At 29.8% G+C, this 22,004-nt stretch overlaps 4 protein-coding genes across 13 annotated transcripts in view; all 4 read right to left on the bottom strand.

Annotated features, from left to right (window-relative positions):
- Positions 1–8,781, bottom strand: part of LOC102672515 (max dimerization protein 1-like) — a 14,087-nt gene extending 5,306 nt beyond the window's left edge. Inside the window, exons 1-2 of one of the 5 annotated variants that reach the window (XR_004151674.1) lie at positions 8,394–8,781; positions 6,306–7,117 (exon numbers count right to left, since the gene is read on the bottom strand). Coding sequence is in view for 1 of the 5 variants with exons in the window: in XM_006624694.2 (XP_006624757.1) it covers positions 6,306–6,360 (55 nt within the window). In the remaining 4 variants the exon portion in view is untranslated. Of the gene's footprint in view, positions 1–6,305 lie in introns of all 5 variants that reach the window. The other 4 variants (XR_004151673.1, XR_004151675.1, XR_422896.1 and 1 more) reach the window with 4 other exon arrangements.
- A 1,502-nt stretch (positions 8,782–10,283) lies between these two features.
- LOC102672368 (DALR anticodon-binding domain-containing protein 3-like) lies at positions 10,284–12,206 on the bottom strand. The gene is made up of 5 exons (XM_006624693.2): positions 11,822–12,206; positions 11,095–11,728; positions 10,885–11,018; positions 10,630–10,797; positions 10,284–10,524 (listed from the first exon to the last, which is right to left on the bottom strand). Exons 1-5 carry the CDS (start codon positions 12,110–12,112, stop codon positions 10,405–10,407), a joined length of 1,347 nt encoding a protein of 448 aa, XP_006624756.1. The 5' UTR covers positions 12,113–12,206; the 3' UTR covers positions 10,284–10,404.
- Positions 12,207–12,408: 202 nt separating this feature from the next.
- LOC102672229 (protein FAM160B1-like) lies at positions 12,409–19,856 on the bottom strand. 3 transcript variants are annotated; one of them, XM_031514663.1, is made up of 6 exons: positions 19,364–19,856; positions 15,118–16,173; positions 14,251–14,701; positions 13,715–14,078; positions 12,824–13,324; positions 12,409–12,754 (listed from the first exon to the last, which is right to left on the bottom strand). In XM_031514663.1, the coding sequence occupies exons 1-6, from the start codon at positions 19,391–19,393 to the stop codon at positions 12,655–12,657; spliced, it is 2,502 nt and encodes an 833-aa protein (XP_031370523.1). In that variant the 5' UTR covers positions 19,394–19,856; the 3' UTR covers positions 12,409–12,654. The 3 variants fall into 3 exon arrangements, with proteins under 3 accessions (XP_031370523.1, XP_006624755.1, XP_031370522.1); XM_006624692.2 differs by lacking the exon at positions 19,364–19,856 and adding an exon at positions 16,915–17,145; XM_031514662.1 differs by lacking the exon at positions 19,364–19,856 and adding an exon at positions 16,260–16,343.
- Positions 19,857–21,778: 1,922 nt separating this feature from the next.
- Positions 21,779–22,004, bottom strand: part of LOC102671463 (hexokinase type 2) — a 52,523-nt gene continuing 52,297 nt past the window's right edge. For all 4 annotated transcript variants that reach the window (XM_006624688.2, XM_006624690.2, XM_006624687.2 and 1 more), the window contains exon 8: positions 21,779–22,004. This exon is cut by the window's right edge and continues 2 nt beyond it. The gene's annotated coding sequence lies outside the window, so the exon portion shown is untranslated.

The raw sequence follows: 22,004 nt of genomic DNA, 5'->3' as shown, positions 1-22,004 counted from the left end.
TTTTTTTTTTTTTTTTTTTTTTTTTTTTGCTTATTTCGTTAAGTTTGAATGATTTTTTTTTTTATTATTATCATAATTGTTGTTGTTGGATTTATAGATGGGATAGAGAATTAGAATTGATCTATTTTATATGATTTGCTTGGTTTGAAGACTTTTGATAAATATTCTTTCTTTAAATATCCAAAATTAAAAAAAAAATTAAATTAGATTTAGATTTGGATTAAGTTTGTTTTAGATTGCAATAAATTATTTCATAAAAATTAATAAAAATATCATATTTTAGCAAGTTTAAATTCTAGAAAAATGTTGCATTATAAAAATCATTACAATGACGCGAGCTTTAAATTAAAAATGATCTTGTATTTCAAACATGATTTTTTTTTAATAATAATATAAATTTTATATGTCATTTTAAGAAAAAGAAGTTAGTTTTAATTCTAAATTTTGTTATTCAAAAATTTTTATTTTGAATAAAATTACAAAATAAAAACTATATTCATAAAAGTATCAATAATGTTATATGAATTACCTGTACTTTTTCAAATTTTCTGATTAATTTATTGTTTTAATAATAATATGTATAAAGTTTTAATAAAAAAAAATCTTTCGCAATATTATTAAAATTGGAAAAAATCAAACTATAAATACCCTAAACTATTCAATTACCTTGTTTTTGAAAAAACTTTTCAAAACCTGTTTTTTATTTTTATCAAAAAATAAAAATTGAAAACTGAGATGTTTTTTTTTCACATGTTACATATAAAATATTATATCAATATATGTAGATAATTTTATAAAATTATTTTTGAAACTTTCCTTTTATCACTTCGAATATTTTATTAATAAAATAAGATTTTATAAATTTATTATTTAAATCATCATATTGACATTTATTGAGCATAGTATTTACCTATCAACTTATTTCGTCCAACGTGAATTTTATAAATAGATCAGTCATGCAGATTTCTTCATGACATCACGATCTATGATTGATCGTTTTAGAAAGTATACCGCTATCAATGGACATCGCTTTAAGCATTTATAACATGAACATTTAACTTGCATACTATCTTAATGTGTCTTGGAATGTGATCAAATTTTGATGTCAAAAGAACTTCAAGGTCATATCAAGGTCGTAAAGTCAAAAATAACCAAGATCATAATTTAAAAATGTTATATGGGCGAAAAAATAAGTGATTTTCTGCAAAAAGTTTTAAGAGCAAAATGACTGAAAATAATAATTTTTCTCTTCAATATCGATATTTCTCTGTCAAAACATGTATATATAAATACAAGATAGCTATAAAACATAAATAAATATATTTCTACACAAACGAAAAATTAAATTCTGTTCCAAAATCTACTCTCTTCAAATTATTATTTTATTCAACAATCGGATATTATACAATTACTAATATTAGATTTTCAATGTTTCAACAAACAAGAAATAAAAAATACAATATATTCATCTCCTACATTTAAAGCGTTTCAATCAAACGGAAAATAAATATTTCATTTATTGTCGAATCCAAATATAAATATTAAGTAATATTTGTCCGTAATTTAGAAATTAAACAAAATTGTATCTTCAAATAGTATTTACTTATATTTGTTTTCCAATATTTGTTTTAATTCAAATTTTCCTCAATTCTACATATATATAATATATATAATTCAATTCAAACACGCAAGAATAAATACATCAAACAAATATATTTATCGGAGTCCATTTATGTATATATTTAAAATTTATAATTCTACAAGTTCGATTTCCCTGAGCTTAAGTCCATAACATATAATATAATATTTAGATGTCACATATTAATATATTAATATATCTTTAGAAGATCGATTCTAGAGGCTAAAATAAACACATTTAAATTATTACATAAAAATATCAATTAAACTTCATTTATTAAGTTATTGCAATTGAAATTTGCATTAGACAAAGCAAGAGAATAAAATAGCTATCGTTATATTATTCTTCGTTATTATTGTCACTTTGTTCTCATTTTATTTTATCTAACACAAACTTAGACTTTATGCTTATAACTTAATAAATAAGATAAAACCGACATTTTTGCATATCAATTTTGATATTTGAAAAAAAAAATTCACAAATATCATTTATTGCTTCCGTTACAGTTAATGTAATTTTAATATAATATAATTTAATATAATTTAATAATATAAAACGGAGATAATATTAAGTAATCTATTATTAACAGATTGTAAACATAATTTCGAATTATAATAGTATCAATGATTATAATTCGATTCATAAAGATAAATTTCGACTCGTTAAGCATTCAAATAGTGATTTAAAAAATTTATATTATGATTTATAAAAATTTACATAATGAAATGGAAAAAAATAAATGAAATTTTTGTCTTGTGAAGATTTTCCAAAAATTTATTATATCATATTCGACTGTGTAATTTTTCTAATGTTATTGACAAAAAATCTATCGAAACATAATTATTTATTAAATTTATTCTGCTATTCTGATATCAATTGATCAATTTTAAAAAATATTCAAAGAGACGATGTAATATAATGATTTAAGATAGTGATAATGTTATATAAATAATAAATTTTAATTACAATTTAGTTGTTATTTTTATTTAAAAATTATAACATGTTATAACTAAAGTAGTAAGTTAATATTAATAAACGTAATGTTAGTCTTAATAAACGTAATGTTTCTTCTTAATAAACTTAATATGTAATGAGTTAAAATATATTTTACAATAGAACTTTAATATATAACAAGGTTGAATTATTATTATATTAAATGTAACTTAATTATATTCTAAGTATAACAAATAAATATAATATGTAATTTATTTATATGTATTTTTTTCAATTTTAATTATATTAAGATTCAAAATTTAACAAGAATAGATTGATTTCAATGAAGAATATTTCAATAAATAAAAATAATTTCAATGAAATTATAAAAAAAAACTTATTTTTTTCATAAAAATAAAAAAATCTTTTCTATTTAAAAGCATCCTATCATATTTTTCAAAAGAAATATAATTTTTACTAGAGTTGAAGCTAATCTAACAATAGTCCTAAAAACGAAGTCGTGCATACAAAGAAGAAAAAGAAGTCATCGACTCTGATGCGACGTTGAAATAAAAATTTACACTTTGCTACGCTTTCCTCCATCTCTATCTTATTCGTTTGTTAACCCGTTTACCCTTCTCTTTCTACTCCTTTCTCTCAACTCCTTTCTCTCTTCCCCGCTTCACGCTATTATCCCCACCCAATTCAATCCCTTTATTTCTCTCCATCTCGCTCGTGACATCTACCGTTCTCTTTGTCTATAATACCTCTTCTCCTTTCGACTCTCATTTCTTTTCCTTTTTATGGAAACGAGAGAAGAATCGGAAACGCGTATCTGGAATCGTCAACGGACCGAGTCAGCGCGAACTTCACTTGAAACAAGAGCGAAATCCCTCTTTTGAAGCGACAACAATTTAATTTATTATTTGTTTGTTCGAACCGAACGTAATGCTCGCGAAATTTGTTAATATCGGGTATGACATTAGTTTAATGCTCGTTGAATCACGCACGGAAATCACGAAAGCCGATTGATGATCGCTTTGAACTTCTATCTCTGCTTAAATATTCGACAAAAACGAGATCTCGAAAGAATGGATTGGTTCTCTCTTCTAGCTTCCGCGAATATAGACTACGAAATCAATTGACCGCTCAAAGTCAATAGGCAATGAATCCCCACCATAGACGAAATTTATATAATCTGTATTATACTGAAATGAAGTGACTTTATGTTTATTTCAATAAACAACATGAAATCTTAATTTAAGAATTAAATATCATGATAATTTCAATTGAAACTTTTTTATGAATTTGTTATATTTTTCTTAACATAAAAGTAATTAAAAAGGTACACAAATATAAATAAAAAAATAAGTTTCAGATACTTTTTTTTTTATTAAGGACGTAACAATGTTTATTCTGATGTTTATATTGATTTTCATTAAGACAGAAAAATATATGCATTTTATTTTTTTAATATTTTTAATTTTAATCATATGATATATTTAATTATACATTTAAAATTAATAATTCTAATCATATGACTAGCAAACAATATTTTTTAAATAATAATAAAATTTCCGTTCTAAAATTTTGAAATCATTCAATAAATGTCAACTTAACTCATAATGTGAATAAAACGACAAATGTCATTCGGAGATATTTCATGGTCAAGAAAATAGTCTTGTGCAATCAATTAATTTCAGTCAAAGTATAATAACAATAGCTTGGTCGATCTTGTCATTCATGAACGTTTTTCAGGGAAATCGTGCCAAATAGACCGATTAAAATAATGTAACAGACTTATCTCACGTACCCTCGAGCAATAATAGTTAATGCTCAATCGACGATCCGCTGTGATTCCCCCTTGTTCTTCTCTCTCGCTTGACAAGAGCGCGGCCAATAAACCGAAAGCTCTTTCTGGGTCTCGACTAGTAGTGTTGCTGCTCGTGAACGACCGCGCACACGAAACGTTCTTCTCTTGCTCGCGTGATGTGAGCTTAAACCACGAGAGATCAATGCACGGCAACAAGAGAAAAAGAGAGGAGAGAAACAAAGAAGCCGTTCTTTCAGGGTGTTCACTCGAACGTGTGTGAACGTGACTGTACACAACTCTATTGGATATATATGTACATATGTGTATGTTACGTGACGCGCACTCTATACTACTACGGATCTTAAAAGAAACAGGAAAGAATTACGACACCGTAAATCTCAACCGACTATTCGAAAGCGAAACGTGGCGTCGTGGAAAAATGCAAGACGACAGCCGTTTATTGTGATCTGTGTATTTTGGTTATTTACGTCACGCATGGCTTTCGCCCTGGCGAAAACAGATTTGTAATGTTGGCAGCAATGACTATTAGTATCGGTTATGTTTCCAAATCGTGATGGAGAATTTAAAAGAAATGCGTAAAAGAAAAGAGGAATCTAACAAAATATATTCGTCGAGACTTGTTTATAAAATTGTGAATCATCGACGGAGTAGTCACAATGAGATATGTATATATGTATTTATGCAAATAAGCCTAATAATTCTGTGTTGATAACGTTCTCTCAATTAAAATATTACGAATCATTGAATTCTTCTAAGAAATGCATCGACAATATATTTTTTTTTGATCGTGATCTTTATCAATTTAATTAATTGTAAATTAATCAATATTTATATTTCATATATCTAAAATTATTTATAAATAAATCATTTTCTTCTATAAATAAATCAATTAGATCATTTATTTTAATTGAGAAAAGAAATTAATACATATACTGGATAAAATTTATTAGGAGCTTAGCGAAATGCAAGAGAAACGAGGAGAAACGAGATAACACGGGAATTCTGCATGCATACGCGAGCAAACGCAGTATCGACTACGTCGTAGTGGTATTATAAGTGGAGTGATAAAATGAGATCATCGTTACCGCTTCTCCGCGCACTCTGACGCATACCTATATACGTGGCAGACGTGACCTACACGATACAATGACATTCGTGTATCGTACATCGCAAAAAAACAACGTATGCATATATTTACTGATGTGTTTACCGCCGGTTGGCCGAAAAACGGACGTGCACTGCAACACGGCTACAGAGTACGCTGCATGTTGCGTCAGAGTGTATACCGGTGAAGGTCACGCGTTCCAAAACGCGTGATTACGTTACGGAGTTAAAAAAAATCTAGACTTGGTTATAACTTAAAAAAATTCAGTATCAGGAAATTTATGATATTATCTATTAACAATCGAATTAAAAAATATTTGAAAAATCAATTAAAAAAGAAAAAGTTAAATTATAAAATCGAACAGTGTAAATTAATGGTTAAATTTAAATTTGCATTAAACTTGGATTAGGTTAAATGATTTGATTATTTTATATAAAAATATATTATATATATTAAATTTTTTTAAATTCTATTGATATCTCATCGTATTAACAAAGATCAATAAAAAATGTTTAATACTTCAAAACAGAGCTTGTAATATTCAGCTTCAAACGATAATCATGATACTGAGAAAACACACTGTAAACACGAAGGAGCAACGAGGCGAGGATAGGCGTAATAACAAAGGTCACGTTCCGAGATCCAACGACGGTACACGCGTTCGTTGCCATGTGCCAATGACATGGCACACACAGGCATACGGGCGCAACCACGATGAAACTTCCCGTAGATCGAAGGAGAAAGGAAAAAAACACACATATGTGTAAATATACATGCAGCAAAGCAATACTCACCTCTTTCCCTTCGTTCAATATACTCGGCGGCCTGTAGTAGGGCAGCAATGCTCATATTTCCCCGGTTTGGCGTAATTCTGGCGGCTTCGGTTCACTACCTCTTTCTCTGCAATCCCGGCACACACACCGATGATCACCGCCGCGCGCGGCGACACACAACGCGATAAACGTTCAGAACGCACACCACGAGCAGCAGCCTTGTATACACCGCGGCGATCTGTATTGTTGTTGTTGTGATGTTGTTGATGTTGGCTGGCACTGGTATTGCCGCTTCTCGAACTTTTCTCTCCGCCCGCCTGTTCAACCGCCTCTCCTTCTCCGCCCCCTCTTCCACCACCGCCACCTCTTCCTTCTTTTCTCGTCCGTCCGCGCGCCTCGCTGGCTGCGTTCGCTTAGGTGCACGTAACACACACGCGCGCGCGAGACTAGCCCGATTTCAAACGCGCACTAGATTCACGGACGGCAAATCGATGGCCAGGCCTTTCCAACCGCGTTACGCATCAAGAACCGTCTTTTTTTTTCTACTAGATATATCTCGTCAACTGTTTCGTAGTATTAATTTCCTTTCGTAGCCGTGTTTTTACCGTTCAACAATTTTCGATCTATCTCGTTCGCGTTTGTCTTTATCTTACTCCAAGTTCCACTTGCCCTTCTACTCACACGTCAGTTTACTTTTTTCCTTTTCTATATATTTGCTTTTCCCGCTCAATATCGTTTCACTTTACTCCTGTAACGTTATTGTCCTTTTCTTTTCTTTCTCTTTCTATCTTCGTCGGTTCTCTTCTTTCTTCACCTTCGTTTCACAACATTCACTACGATCACACCAAATCACGTGAAATAAAAAAATCAACAACCGATAGAATATATGCGAGACAAGAAAATACGACGCACTGCTGCTCCACACTTCCATACACGGAGTCGCGTGCGAGCGAACCGAAAGCGTATTTCACGAATACATACACAACAAAGACAGAAAACAGCGCGCGCAAGAGAGCAAGTAAGCGCGAACGGTACAATTGGAAAGAACACTATAGTACAGTCACTAGGCGAGTCGAAAGGGTCGAGATTACGCGTGTCGCTGGTAATTTATCGCAGACGCGAGCAACTGAGCAAGCGAATGAACGAATAAACGAATGCAAAAGAACCTGACCTCGATCAGCGGCCGGTTCGACTTGTGCGCGCTCGACGAACTATTATTTTTGGTCAGGAAACGAGTATCGCGTATCGTATACAGCGTGCATGTGCATGCGACCACTTTACGTGCCGGCTACTTGTTTTGTGCAACGACCTTGAACGCGTAGATCTTACCGAGATCTTACCATATACCAAATGGCTGAAAGAATGGATTTAGATGTTGCGATATTTCGAATATATATGACGAATTTTATTATAGTGATTTAAATGGAATTCAAATGGAATAGAGAGAATTATTCCAAAATAAAACATAAAATTTTGAATTTTCCAAAAAGGAAATTTTCAGTTTAAATAAAACTATAATTCTTTTTCTTAATCTACGAACGTAAAACTCGGTCAACTGCTCGCGAGGTCAATGATTTCCATCAAACATGCAATACGCAGTTTGTGGTAACAGATAGACACACATAGAAACTGATGTGACGTAGTATACTAATAAAACCACAATTTACTTGTCAGAGAAAACGTATATTGTCACGCACAAAATACACGTAAATCTTCTAGAAACTCGCATCATACGCGAGCAATCACAATAATACTCGTATAGTTTTCCGTTCACGATGAGCACACAGAAAGGCGCTCCCTTGATTCCGTTCTCGACTGGATTGCAAGCGACTTTCAGTACACATGCACATTACACCGCACAAACATGTCTATACACACGCATGTAATGCGAATGAAAATATGTGTATACGTGATCGGTAATAAATGTGATTCCCATACAAGAAACAACGGCAACACGGTGGTGCATACACACGTTCACGATATGTAGAGAATACAGCGCGAGAAGTGATACGCAATACACGGAGTAACATTAAAGATCACGCGAATGTATACCGCGTATCTGACAATATACATTATCGCTCATTTCTGACGTTTTGATGTGAATGATACCTCTTTGCTGTATACATGCACAGTAAACGCATGTGTATGTATGACGTCGAGGATCGAGTATATTTCGACCCTATCGTCCACCTAGTGACATTTGGCACGCCGGATACGTTCGCTCACACACGAAAGTAGGTGCAGCTGAGCGACGTCGTAAAGAAAGACGGTCACTGTGGATCGGCACTGCCTAACACTACTACTGCACAGGTTTTCGCGGGTACAAAGTGGGGGTCTAGTCAGGACAAAGAAAAGGAGGCTCGAACTGACCGACGACGACGAGCCCACGAGCCCCCGACGACGACGACGACTACAACAAGCCGACGAGCGAGCGACAGCCTGATCCGCACTTCGCGAGCACTCTCACGCATTTATCGATGTCAAACGTCTCTGCACCGTAGAAGCACCAGGCGTCGTTTCTTACGATGTTCCTGATTGGCTAAGCGGTGCGCGAGTGCACTGCCTCGGCCAATAAACGTTGATAATACGGCGCTGCCGTATGAGCCGCCACCAGCACCGGTGGTGTCACGTGAATCTCATGCCCGAAAACAAAACAAACAGCTGGCTGTATTCCTTGCCTCGCTCTCTTGCACGCTATCGTGCGTGTGCTTTTGATGCATGATATTCTTGGAATAGACAGAAGTAGTCTCTTTTCCATGAATAATATACTAAAATTGACAAATTACATATGCAAAAATTAATCAATTATCGATTGTATCGAGAATCAATTTATAACAATGTGATTGATTTTTAAATCATTTGAAATGCATTCATTCTCTTCTTTTTATTAATCTATAATCTCCTTGTAAAAAAAGTAATATACACATTATTATTCAAATTAAATTCAATATTAAATCTAAAACATCATTTAATATTTTCTTATATTAAGAATTTAAGATTATGTATTTGAAAATTCATACAATCGCGCCATCTTTTGCAGTCTATTTGCCATTACCTATACTTTTTCAAATTGGTACTTCTGAATCTCTCGAGATCTATGTAGTGTTCGATATTGAGTTTGAATATAACGAATCTATACTTAGATTCGATAAATTTTGATAATTTTCTATATTATAATAATAAAAAACATGTGTTAAAAACAAATAAAATATTGTTAATATTTATAAAATCTATAAATTTTTGTGATTATTGTCAAAGGTTAGAAGAATTTCTTCAAAGACGCGATTTCTATACGAAGTTGATGAGTAAGTAAAAAAATATTTATAATTTCTATATATTTTATTTGATTTCAATAATGAGGATTAATATTTGTAATAATGTACTCATATAATTACATATATCTTAATTTTAATAGTATTTATCATTTTATTGATTATTTTCGAGTACAATTATTTTCATTTGTTATGCACGTGACAGAAAAAATTGTACGGTATTTCCATACAAAATCTTTGAAATTAATATATTTGTATGCAAATATGCAATTAAATATAATTGATTTTATTAGTAAATATTAAAAAAGTAAATAATAAATTTAATTAAATTTTTAGATTATAAATATATGTAAATATATATATTTATATCACATCTATTCAGGTTACTCATGTAATAAAATATTTATTTTTATTATATTCTGTATAAAATAAATACTTAATTTATTAAATTATCAACAATAAACAAAAATTATGAGATATAATATATGAAAATAATAAATTCATAAAAAAATTTGTAAAATAATTAATGTTTAAAATTTCATTATATCTGTATATTTTTTATATCATTGAAAAAATAAAATAAAATTAAAGATTAAACTATATAAAATTTTATATAAAATTTTCTATTATTCTATTTTTTATCTATTATTTTATATCTATATTATTTAAATTATTTTTATCTTTTATCTTTCATATTTTAGCATATTAATAAATTTCTCAATTCTTATTTTTTTTTTAAATATATAATTTTTTATTCTATATCTATCTTTTTTACATTCCTTTCTTGCATATATCATTTTACTATTTATATAAATATAAGAAAATTTGTAATTTTATAATATGAAAAATTACATGCGAGATACAGGAATAATATCAATTAAAGCAAGTGCATTTTGAAGTACAATTTGCAATGCATGTAGCATATATAATCTTGTACTCATTGTTGGAATCAAATGATCATATGCTTCCTATAATGAAAAAATTATATATAATAAATTATTTATCATGCAATAAGATTTATCATTTAATTATAAATATTAATTAAAAAAATAAATCAAATAAAAAAAACTCACAGTTAAAATTCGAATTCTACGATAGTAGATACTAAATTTTTGACATAATTTTGCCAAAAATATGCAAATAACCTGTGGATTTACTTGGAATATAGGATCATATTTTAAACAATCTTTTAACATTTGCTGATATCCAATAATAAAATTATATATAAGTTCCCATTCTTCCTATAAAGTATAGAGTTATTTATTTAGCATATATTTGTTCTGAACAATTGGAAATAATAATAATTTAATATTTTGTAAATGAAATACCTCTTGTTTTAATAAAGAAAAATCTATATCATTCATGTGTGGTAAATTAGGATATTCTCCTTTTAATCTTTTATGATTATACTTTTCAATAATGGCTGTTATTCTTGCTATATTATATAATATAAAACATGCACCTAAAAACTAATAATGATAGAAATTGTTTCTTCAAAAATTCTACATAGTTCATGTAAAATTTTGAATTGAAAAAACCTTTTGTATTTGTGGTACTTTTATTAGTTGCAAAATTGCATCCAATAAAAACAGGACGACTTGGTTTTACAGATAATAATTCAAATGTACTTGTTGCTTTTGCAAGATCTTCAAAGAAATCATTTTCTGTTTCTATATTGTATTCTTGTGTTTCAAAATATTTGTGTTCATTTGATGCTTTTAATTCTTTGATTTTATTCTTAACATATTCTTGATATGTTAATTTTATCTCCTTACAATTTGTTTCAATATTTTTCACAACACCACATATATATCGCTTATAATTTTCCTTTACATTTCCTTGCGATTTAGAAGTAAATACAAATTTATAATCAGAATTTTCATCTGCTATTTTAAACCCATGTAGATTTAAAATCTTTTTGGTGACACATTGTATTAAATATAATCTTTTAGTTGTAAGTTCTGATTCATTATCTTGAAGCGATTTTAAACTAAAAATCTTATTAATTGAAACAGTTTTTCCAAAATTATGTTTAGCTGTTATAACTGCTTTGATTGCATTTTCTATAAGGGGAGTACGTTGTAAAAACAAACAGACTCGTTCTTTTTCTAAAAGATATTTTTGTAATTTTATAGACCAAATATTGCTAGATGATATTAATAATTGTAAAACCTGAAAAAATCAGTATCATCAAATATTTTTTACTCCTAGAGATAGGTTATGTTTATCTTGTTTGTGATTTATTTATTTTCTTTTATATTTTACCTGATTTGAAATATCTGTATCAGTATTATTATTTATGCTTCCATCTTTAATATGTAAAAAATGTTGCAAAATTGTTGTACACTTTCCATCACACTTATCTGTATCTTTCAATACATTTCTCCATATTTTAAGGCTAAGTAAAAAATATAATTCACCATTTATTGCTAAATTTTCATTGTTTATTTTAACAATTGATATATTTTTGTTAGAATTACCACTTAAATATGAAGTTATATTATTTGTAAGTAATTCCATGCAAATAATTGATGTGTTTTCCATTTGTAACTCCATATGTCAGTTACTCCAATGTGAAAGTAGCTTTAATTACTGTAATAAAATGATTTTAAAATTAGTTTCATTTATGAAATTTACAAATTTCCCCTTCTAATATTGTTTATTTCAAATATTAAAAGTATTTGTAAACTATATAAATTTTTAATCTAAATATTTTTTATAATTGTCATATAAAAAGTAATCAAGATTAACATGAAGGATATAAAATCAATAAAATAACACTAGATTGGTAAATTTTACATATTATTTGCACTTTTTAATAATTAAAATATGCAAGTAAAATAATTAAAATACCAATTTTCAATAATTTCTTTATTAGAGTCACAAGTCGAATTGTGCAAATAAGTGAATATGTAAATATTAACATTATTATAATATTCGCTATCCTTAAGGTATACGTATATATCTTACAAAATCATCACAAAAAACAATTTTCTATTTAAGCGTATCTAAACTGATCGATCATTAAGTAAATTTATTCGGCCATAATACTATAATTAAATTCTATAATTTACATTATTCTTTTTTGATATCAATTATCACATAGAATGATGATATTTCACATATGCTATCGCAGCCAGTTCCTTGCAAAATTCTTCTGTTACGATCACACTTTCAAACAGGATATTTTCTTTTTCCCTAAAATTAAAATTACAAACTATTTAATATCAAACAACAATAATAATTCATTTTTTCTCCAGTACCTACCCTTCGTGAGAACAATCTTCCAGCAATCGTTCTCGTGTTTCTTTAAGCATTTGTTTGTGATCTGGCGTCTTTGGTACTTCGTTCACCAGCTGCTTGACGACTTTTTGCAAACAAGTGAACAAGTTCTTTGTGCCGGGTGCCAGCGGTAGTAATGGATTTAATAAAAATTCATGCAGGTACGGATGAGGTAAAAGCGCCAGTCTTGAGATCACTACAGTCAACTGCAAATTGACCTCATACTTTTGCTTTGGAATATTCGTTACTTTTTCGAATAGCATCGTCATGAACGGGCCCATATAGAATCTCACGGAACAATGATCCGCTTCCGGTCTAGAATCAGAACTCGCGGAATCGTCCACAGTTATTGCTTCCAGTGGCCAGGCCATTAACGAGCAATCCGTCAACACAGTAGAATACTGCCTTTCCAAATCAGCCATGTATCGCTCATAATTATTTACGTCCGTGTCTGTTTGTAGATAACGAGGAATCAGAGACAGAAAACTGAAAATAGAGAACAAAATTGAACTGAAAATTGCGCATTACAATGATACATTTGCGTATATATTATTATATTCAATGAATCGAATGAAAAAAAAATTTTGCCAATATAATCATGTTCAATGATTTATTGAAATGATCTATTGATAATTTCTAATTAAATTATACATTATTTGTCAAGTATTAAAAATATATAAATTGAGAATTTTATAAGAAATATGACTGTTGTTGAATTTTAATCGTGAAGTTTTACAAAAATCATTTTTGTTATGAATATTCTTCAATTGAATAATTTCTTTTCTACATTTTTGAATGATAAAAATATTTTTTCTTATTTTCTTTTTTTTGTAGAAGTTGTTCATTCGTTTCTAAGATTTTTTATTAACTGCTTACCAATTTACAATTCTATGAATATTACTAGGTGCTAATGTTCGACTATGACTTTGTTCATATGAAAGATCCAGCGAACCCTTCTTCTCCCTCTCTCTTTCATCTTCCTCATCGCTCCATGATGCAATTGCACTGTCCGCTGCGGTATTGTCGTAGTAACCACGCGTAGATAAATATACTAATACGAGACAATGCAATATATGCTCATTTCGTTTCTCTATCATTTCTTCAAACAGCTTCAACGTTTCCAATGTTAAATCATCGCTGTCCGTGAAACAATTATCTATCAGCCTATGTAGCACAGGTGATGTCCATACATTTGGTATCTCTGGACCTCTATCTTGACCAATAAGCCAATAACTTATTTCTAAAGAAAAAGAAATATTAATATTATATTTGACATTAATATTTTATAATTGATATATTTCAAATAATTGCAAAAGAAAAAATGAAATAATTCTATTATTCCTCATTTTATTTATTCTTTTTTTTTTTTTTTTCAAAAATTTTAAGTAATAGAATAAAATTGTTGTATAAACCTGTACATAAAGCGGTGGACGTTAACTCCTTCAAACACTTAGTAACCAATGCAGTAATAAGAACAACATGATGTTCAGCCAAAGATGGTGTTACGATTTTCTCTAAGAAATTTACTCTAATGCTCTTCGCCAATGCGTCAGCTACATCCGGATGTGCTTCCCTTATCAACTGATTACAGTAATCAAACCACATGAAAAATGCAGCAACCTGCCTGCAACCAGAAAATTTTTTCTCCTTCGTCCATGCTGGCGAGTCTAAACCCCAAGTGACGTCCACGCCATCGATTTCTGTTGGATCAACGTGCGCTGGAATGGCGTTGAACAGGTTCTCTAATCTACTCGGTATCAAGGTTGTTAAATGGCTGTTTGCTACCATTTGAGCGAACGATATATCCTCCAGGGATGAAAGAACCATTATTCCCTCGCAGGCTCTTATCCTCACTGTATTGTCCTGATGAGTGAATCGTTTATGTTTGAAAACTTTGTAGTTTGTTTAGTTTGAAACTGCATAATTAAAAGTAGGGATATTTAAATAATAAATTTATTTTCTAATAATAATTTGATAATAGGATATATAGACATATTTATATAATATAAAAAACTAATATAATTTAATAGACAAATCTTTTTATTTTTAATCTTGTAAACAAATTATATTTCTATTGCACCATATAATCATTTATAAAATCAAATGAAATTGAAAATCATTTGAAATTCTTTATACAAAAAATAAAAATTTTGAAGAATTTTAGATTGAAATATTTTTCAATATTTTTTCTATATGATTTTTCTTTATATTAAATATTTATCAAATTTTAAATGAACTTAATCTAAATTAATATTAGAATATGATAATTTATTACTTACTGCGGTATTTATATAGCTCAACAAGGCATCTAATAGAAGGCATTTTGATTTCTCTGGTGTTTTGGATCTGAGCAAACTCTGATCTCCATCTAAGCAATGAGAGTCATCATAAACATTCCCATATTCACCATCTAATCGCAAATCTTGAAGATTCTGTAAATGCGTGTCTATCTCGTTTATTAAAGCTACATCTTCATTTTTTTGCGAGACATCGTAATCTTGAGATTCAGAAGTTATAACACCCGAATTTTCACCACAAATCTCTTTCTGAATTACCGGACTCGAAGATTGCGAAGCATTCTCTGTTTCTCTAGAAGATATCGATCCATTCGATTGACTAGATGATCCCCTTGTCGTGCCAACCTTATTGTGTGATCTATTAAAATCAATAGATCGTCTCTTATCATTTTCCGAGTTAAACAAATTAGGATTTATTAGTGTGACCGCCTGAGTGTCTAATGGTTCGAATAGTGGATTAAAGTTATTATTCTTTCTTCTGGCTGGTATATAAGTAACCTTCTCCACTTCAATCCTTTCAATATTCTTCTTCGTAGTGGTATTTTGCCTCTGAATATTCGGAGCATCGTTTATAATATTTGTCACGTGAGGATACTTGCAAACTAAAAAGCAAAGCGTGAGAAGGAACTGGACTTCTTCGACTTCAATAGGCGAAGGTGGGTTTCCATTGCAAAGAGCGATCAACCGCTGCACCGGTCCATAAATAGACGTATGGTGCAACAAAGGATACTTGGATCTTCCTAATAGTTTTCTTAAGAAGGACAGGCAAACTGTCCTCATCCCTGGTGGAGTTTCCGCACTGGCCAATGTAGCCAGCAAATCCAGTAATTTGTGCTGCAACAGGTATTCGAGACATGGTCCTGGTTCATTTTCATTTTTCTCTTCTTCAAGTAGAATCTCCAATAATCTATCCAAATGTCGTGGTATGCCTGTGGTTTGTATGGGTACCTTGCAATCCGTCAAGTGGTTCACATAAAAATTCATAAGCTGTTTCCAGTGATAGGTGAAGTCTTGCAGCGGCGTGGCAGGCGGTGCTATCTGTGAATAATAAAAATCTATAAATATCGTGATATAGAAGAAAAAATGCAGATGATAATCGAAACGGCAACGAGGGATCGTATTACGTCATCCAAATCATCTTTGAAGAAAAATAAATAATGTGCAAAACACGGTAGATTATTAAATGTGCACATATTAATGAGATACGATCGACTGTTCGCAAGTGTAACTTGAAATAATTATATAAGATGCTAAATATAACGCACATGTTAGAATCATTAGACAATGTCGATACGCGCTCCAATCGAAAAGAATAAGTTTCGCGTGCCACTGTTGGCCAGCCGAAAACCGCTATATCCCTGTTTGTTTGTGTTTTTTTATCGGCGCCAAACGAGCGCCATTTAAATCGACCGTGCGCACACGCGAGATGAGAAGAAAAAAATTCGCAATAGCGGACAGTGTCATATTGACCACGATGGCCAAACGCACGGCATACAGATCGATATAGGTAGAACGTAAATAAATACAATGGCACGTGTAATGGTGTGTGACATTTGAACGAAGAAAAATCGTCATAAATGACGCGTAAAAAATATATACGAGCACGATCAATGAATAGTGCTTTAAATATTTTCGCGTTATTTACTATATTCTGTAAGGAAAAAAAAAAAAGAAACAAAAACGTACATGTTTTTTTGATCGAATAAATGAAGAACACGCAGTCGCGTAAGCGAGAATAAAGTCTAATAAACAACGAAACTTATCAGGGTTATCACTCACCACGTCAATGGCATTCTTTAACGCGATTTGAATGCCACTAATCATTTTAACGTAACGTCCGATCCTTGTCCACGATTATTTCTCGCTATGCACGCGCCTCGCGGCCGTTTCTTGCATGATCCTCGCCCTCTTCTGCATAATTTCGCATTGTTCGCTTCGTATCACCGTACTTCTCTCTCACTGTCGCTGCGATAGCGAATTTTGCGGCTTTGACGTGTTTTGTTTCCGATTGCCGGCCACTAGGTGTCTCAAACGTATGTTATGACGTTAAATACGATAATTGAGAGAGGTAAAAGAAATGGAAATGGAAAATATGAAACTCATTGTGTATAATAATTCTATTTATTATAGCTTTAAAGTAATAAATTTATATTTTAATAAAAATTTTATATAAATTCAAATGGAATTCTTTATTGTAGAAATTTAGAATGAAAAAAATAAAGAATGTTTGAAAATGAATATTATTCGTAGCCCTCTATCGGAATATCTAGAAAGTTTCAATGCAGTATATTTCGATTAGACATATTCAAGGTTAAAAAATTAAATATATACATATATCGAACTTATAAATTTGAATTGAGTAACATGTAGTTGTTTTTCGATTTTATTATGAATATTATTTTTTTCTAATTATAATAGAATGCAGAATTATATAAAAAATTTTATCATCTCTACTTTATATAATATAAATTATTTAATTAATGAATTTATATTAAAATTGCAAATAATTGACATCAAATAAATTATGGCATTATCTTTAATATTTTTCCTTCCTATATTATTTATTTTTGTCTAATCAAAGTTGATCGATATGATGATTGATAAGATTAATAGATATTTGTCTAAACATAATAAAATATTGAATTATTGAGAACATTTATTTTTTTTATTTTAGATATTCAATTATTTGATTAATACAAATTACAAATTATTTCAATTAACATAACAAAATTTGATAAATGAAAAAATTTTTTAAATTATTTTATTCTAATATAAGCAAAATTTATTTACAATTTTACTAATTCGTTTATATCTTTGGCCTCGAATTTTTCTTTATCAATGTAAATATTCTATTAATAATTATCTTATCTTTATTGTACTTTTCTCTTAAATAAAATTTCCTGTTCTAACTATTACCTGTTGTTTTCGAATAATTTCGTCTAAAAAAGAAATTTCATTTAAAATTCCGTCAAAACAAGTAATATAAATATAAATCGTATTAAATATTTAAATTATATATTTATTAAATATATATAATATTAATATATTTGAAATATATATTAATATATATTACAGAAATATTTCTAAAATCTCCCAAAATGTTCTCAATATCCAAACACTATGTGGCAATGGCACATCGATTGTGGAAAACGGGATTTATGATGAATTTTATTTTGCACCTTTAACGTGTACACATCTCAACAATATTAAACAGTTCGTGAATGTAAAAAAAAATTGCGACGTTTCGAAAGCGGTTCAGGCTCCGCCGAAATTAATCAATCAATTTTTTTATTCATTATCATGATTAACAAATAACGTGTTTTGTTCCAAATTTTTTTCTAATCATCTCATCATTCAAACAATTCATCAAATATTTTAGAAACACATTGTTTGATTCGATCTTGATCAGCTATGCAGCCAGATCGCATCTCTCGGAATTGTTAATTTTTCTTAATCAATATATATTAATTCGATGTTTGAAGAAAGGAATCTGATTATGATCGTACGATTATCGTCTTTTTTTTTTTTAATTATATTAATAGACACTAACTCATTTTGCACCGGTAATTAGTGATTCGACACATTTACATTGGCTATTTTGATATTGATACGATAAAAAATAAGCAGATGAAGAAGATTAGAATTTTTTTTTATTTATGGCTTCGTTTTCGAAAATTGTGTTAAGTATAGGCAGTTCTTATTTTATTTTTTCGAATTATTTATTTATTCATTTTTAATTAACTTTTCCTTTTAAAGTGATTGCAAGATTGAATAAATTTTATTATATATTTTCTATAAGTTTTTATATAATATTATTATTGCACACTTTTTTTCAAAATGAAAAAAATTCTATTTTATATTTTTGATTTTCNNNTTTTTTTTTTTTTTTTTTTTTTTTTTTTACATAGAATATTTATTATTCTTCCTGATAAATTTTTTAAATATATTTACTACTTCTTAAACAATATTCCAATAATCTCTTACTCCTATAGAGTTCATTCATTCGTATATCACATAGTCAAAAATATAAACCTATCGAATCAGACATTGTCACCGGTGTGAAACTGGAACAACACTAATAATAAAAGTCTTCACATTGCTTTTCAATTAATAAAATACGTGACAACGACATATCTGTATCGATATCATAAATGACTACAATCGTCTAAATCGAAACTCACGTGGATCCGCGTGATCGTGCTAAATATACCGTGGCTCTATTACTCACCACTTTCAGCCTCCACAGTCGTCGCAGCATCGATAACGAGAGACCAGCGAGAGATCGGAAACGAAAAACGTTCGATTCGACTCGATTCGAGGAAATTCAACCAAGAAAGGGGAATCTTCGTTAGACGGAGCGACAATTGAAATTTATTTTTTTTCTCTTTCTCTCTTTTTTTTTTTCCGATATATCGATATCAGCTCGTGCCAGGAAATCTTATCGCAACGACAATGAAAATAAGTACATATGCAACGGTCTCTATTACGTCGACAAACTCGATAACGTTCCTCCTCGTCTTGGCCAAACTTTTGACTAACCGCCACTTCAGTTTCGTAATCTGAGAATGCGATCTGAATGACAATCGAGGCGAAGCTCTCGAGCTCTGACGACGATTCAAATTGCGCTTTCGAGTCGCGTACGAGAGGGGCAAGAAGAGAACTTTGGAATTCTAGATAGATAATAGATAGATGGAGATAGATAATTCCTTTTTTTGATTTACATCTTGCCAGAATTGATTTTAATTTTGTAAAAATTATATAATCGATAAATAAATGATCAAACTTTGTTGCAATTTATTATTTTTCTAATGATGAAGATCTTAGATAATTTTTTTCTTTTTTTTTTTTAATAAGAGAGATGCATTAATAGCAAAAGAAAATTGAGTAATGAATTCTGAATATTTTTCTTATTTATTTAAAAATAAGAATTTTCGGATCTATATGTTTATAAAATCCCTTCTCATCAAAAAAAAATCAAAATACGATATCAAAATTTGATCACTTATTGATCTTGAGGTGACATTCTTTACATAAAATGTTCAGAAATTTAAGTATTTTCATGATAAATATTTTTTTTTTTTTTTTTCATTTATATTTCAAGAGGAATGATTTTATATTTATAGTAAAATTGTAAGAAAAATTGGACTTTGATAATAAGGGTTCTGTCAATAATAAATTTTTTTTTTTGAAAATTATTTCGAATAAAAAATATTAGAAAAATGGCAATCCGATTATCTTTTATTATGACTTCCTCTCGAAACATCTTATATTATTTTACTCCATCGATCTTTGAACTCCAAAGAAATATTCATTTCTTGACACGAAAGAATGGCGGAAACAGAGAGTTACGATTGAAATTGATTAATGTTATCATTAATCATCTATTCATATACACGCACACACACGCATATTCTCATTTTCATACTTTATTTTTTTAAATTTTTGTTTCTCTTCTTCATGAATGCACGTCATAATTTTAATTTAATCGCGACATCGATGTACGTCTTCGAGGGATCATTCTCGAGACAATGCTGTAAAATCGTCCAATGTATATATTTGCCTCATCATTATCGTAACAATAAAAGAACATGAACACGTTGAACGTGCACGACATCTCAGTAAACCTATAAATCTAAAAATATTTCAAACCGCCTAATCCCTTAAAATATTATTACACTTTCTAATAAATTTGTTTGCACACATCCTCCAGTATCTATTTGCACTGTCTCTCCATTATTTGTCTCGATATAATCTCATTTATACAATTATACTTGATACATTTATACTTCGATGCTCTCTTATCCTCGTTCACTCGTTCTTGTTCAGTTTGATCAATCATATATTTTGTTATAATAAGATTATTCTATGAATAAAATGACCATACAAATAGTAATAAATCATTCTATGTTAACCAAAGAACAACGTCCGTTTCTTTTTATCCTCTTCTATGAAGAAGTAATGATGAAACGTAAGAGAATTAGCTCGTAGAATCAGTCACATTTTCGTATATCTGTTTCTATTAAGAAAGAAGATCAATCGTACCAATATCTCATGATATATGATATTATTATATATGATATTATATTATATAAGTCAATTGCACACTAATTGCTCTTTGTCTCAAAGAACGATTGAGTTTCCTTCAAGTGGTTGCTTAGAGGCGCCATCTACATGTACATATCTGGCTGCACAGATTACAATAATAAGACTTTTATTAAATTTTATTTTATTTATTCGTTTGTTTGCGTGCAACCATGTTTGTTTTTAGATGAGAGTTTTTAATTATGAATTTTGCCTATTTTTTTCTTTTATTTAGTAACATATACTTTGTCAATTTGTAAATATTTTTTCAAGTACTGTTGCTTCCAAGTCTTCTTGTGTCTAGGCTATTATCTCTCTCTCTCGCTCGCTTTCTCTCTTTCTCGCTCTCTCGCTCTCTCACTTACTCACTCACTCACTTATTCATTCATTCATTCATTCATTCATTCATTCACTCACTCATTCACTCACTCACTCATTCATTCACTCACTCATTCACTCATTCACTCATTTACATTCGCACACGCACGCACACATACACACACACACACACACGCACATGCATACACACAGATACACTCTTTTACTTCATTCTTAACATTCATGCATTCTTTATTTCATTCTTTTTAATAGACAGAATTTCACTCGTTCGTCTATTTGCCTATCTTTTTCTTTAGTTTAATAACTAATTTTCTTTGACTTCTTCTTCGGCACATACGCATGACTTCATATATTTTTTGTGTATGTTATTATATTAATGGTGTGTCAAATTTGTATCGTTACTGCATATAACTTAATTTAATCTAAACTAAGGAGATGTGGCACAACCG

This window comes from Apis dorsata, unplaced genomic scaffold, assembly GCF_000469605.1.
Source record: "Apis dorsata unplaced genomic scaffold, Apis dorsata 1.3 scaffold_1093, whole genome shotgun sequence".
NCBI lineage: Eukaryota > Metazoa > Arthropoda > Insecta > Hymenoptera > Apidae > Apis > Apis dorsata.
Note: the sequence above shows the minus strand (reverse complement) of the source record. Positions and strands in the feature narration are given on the sequence as shown.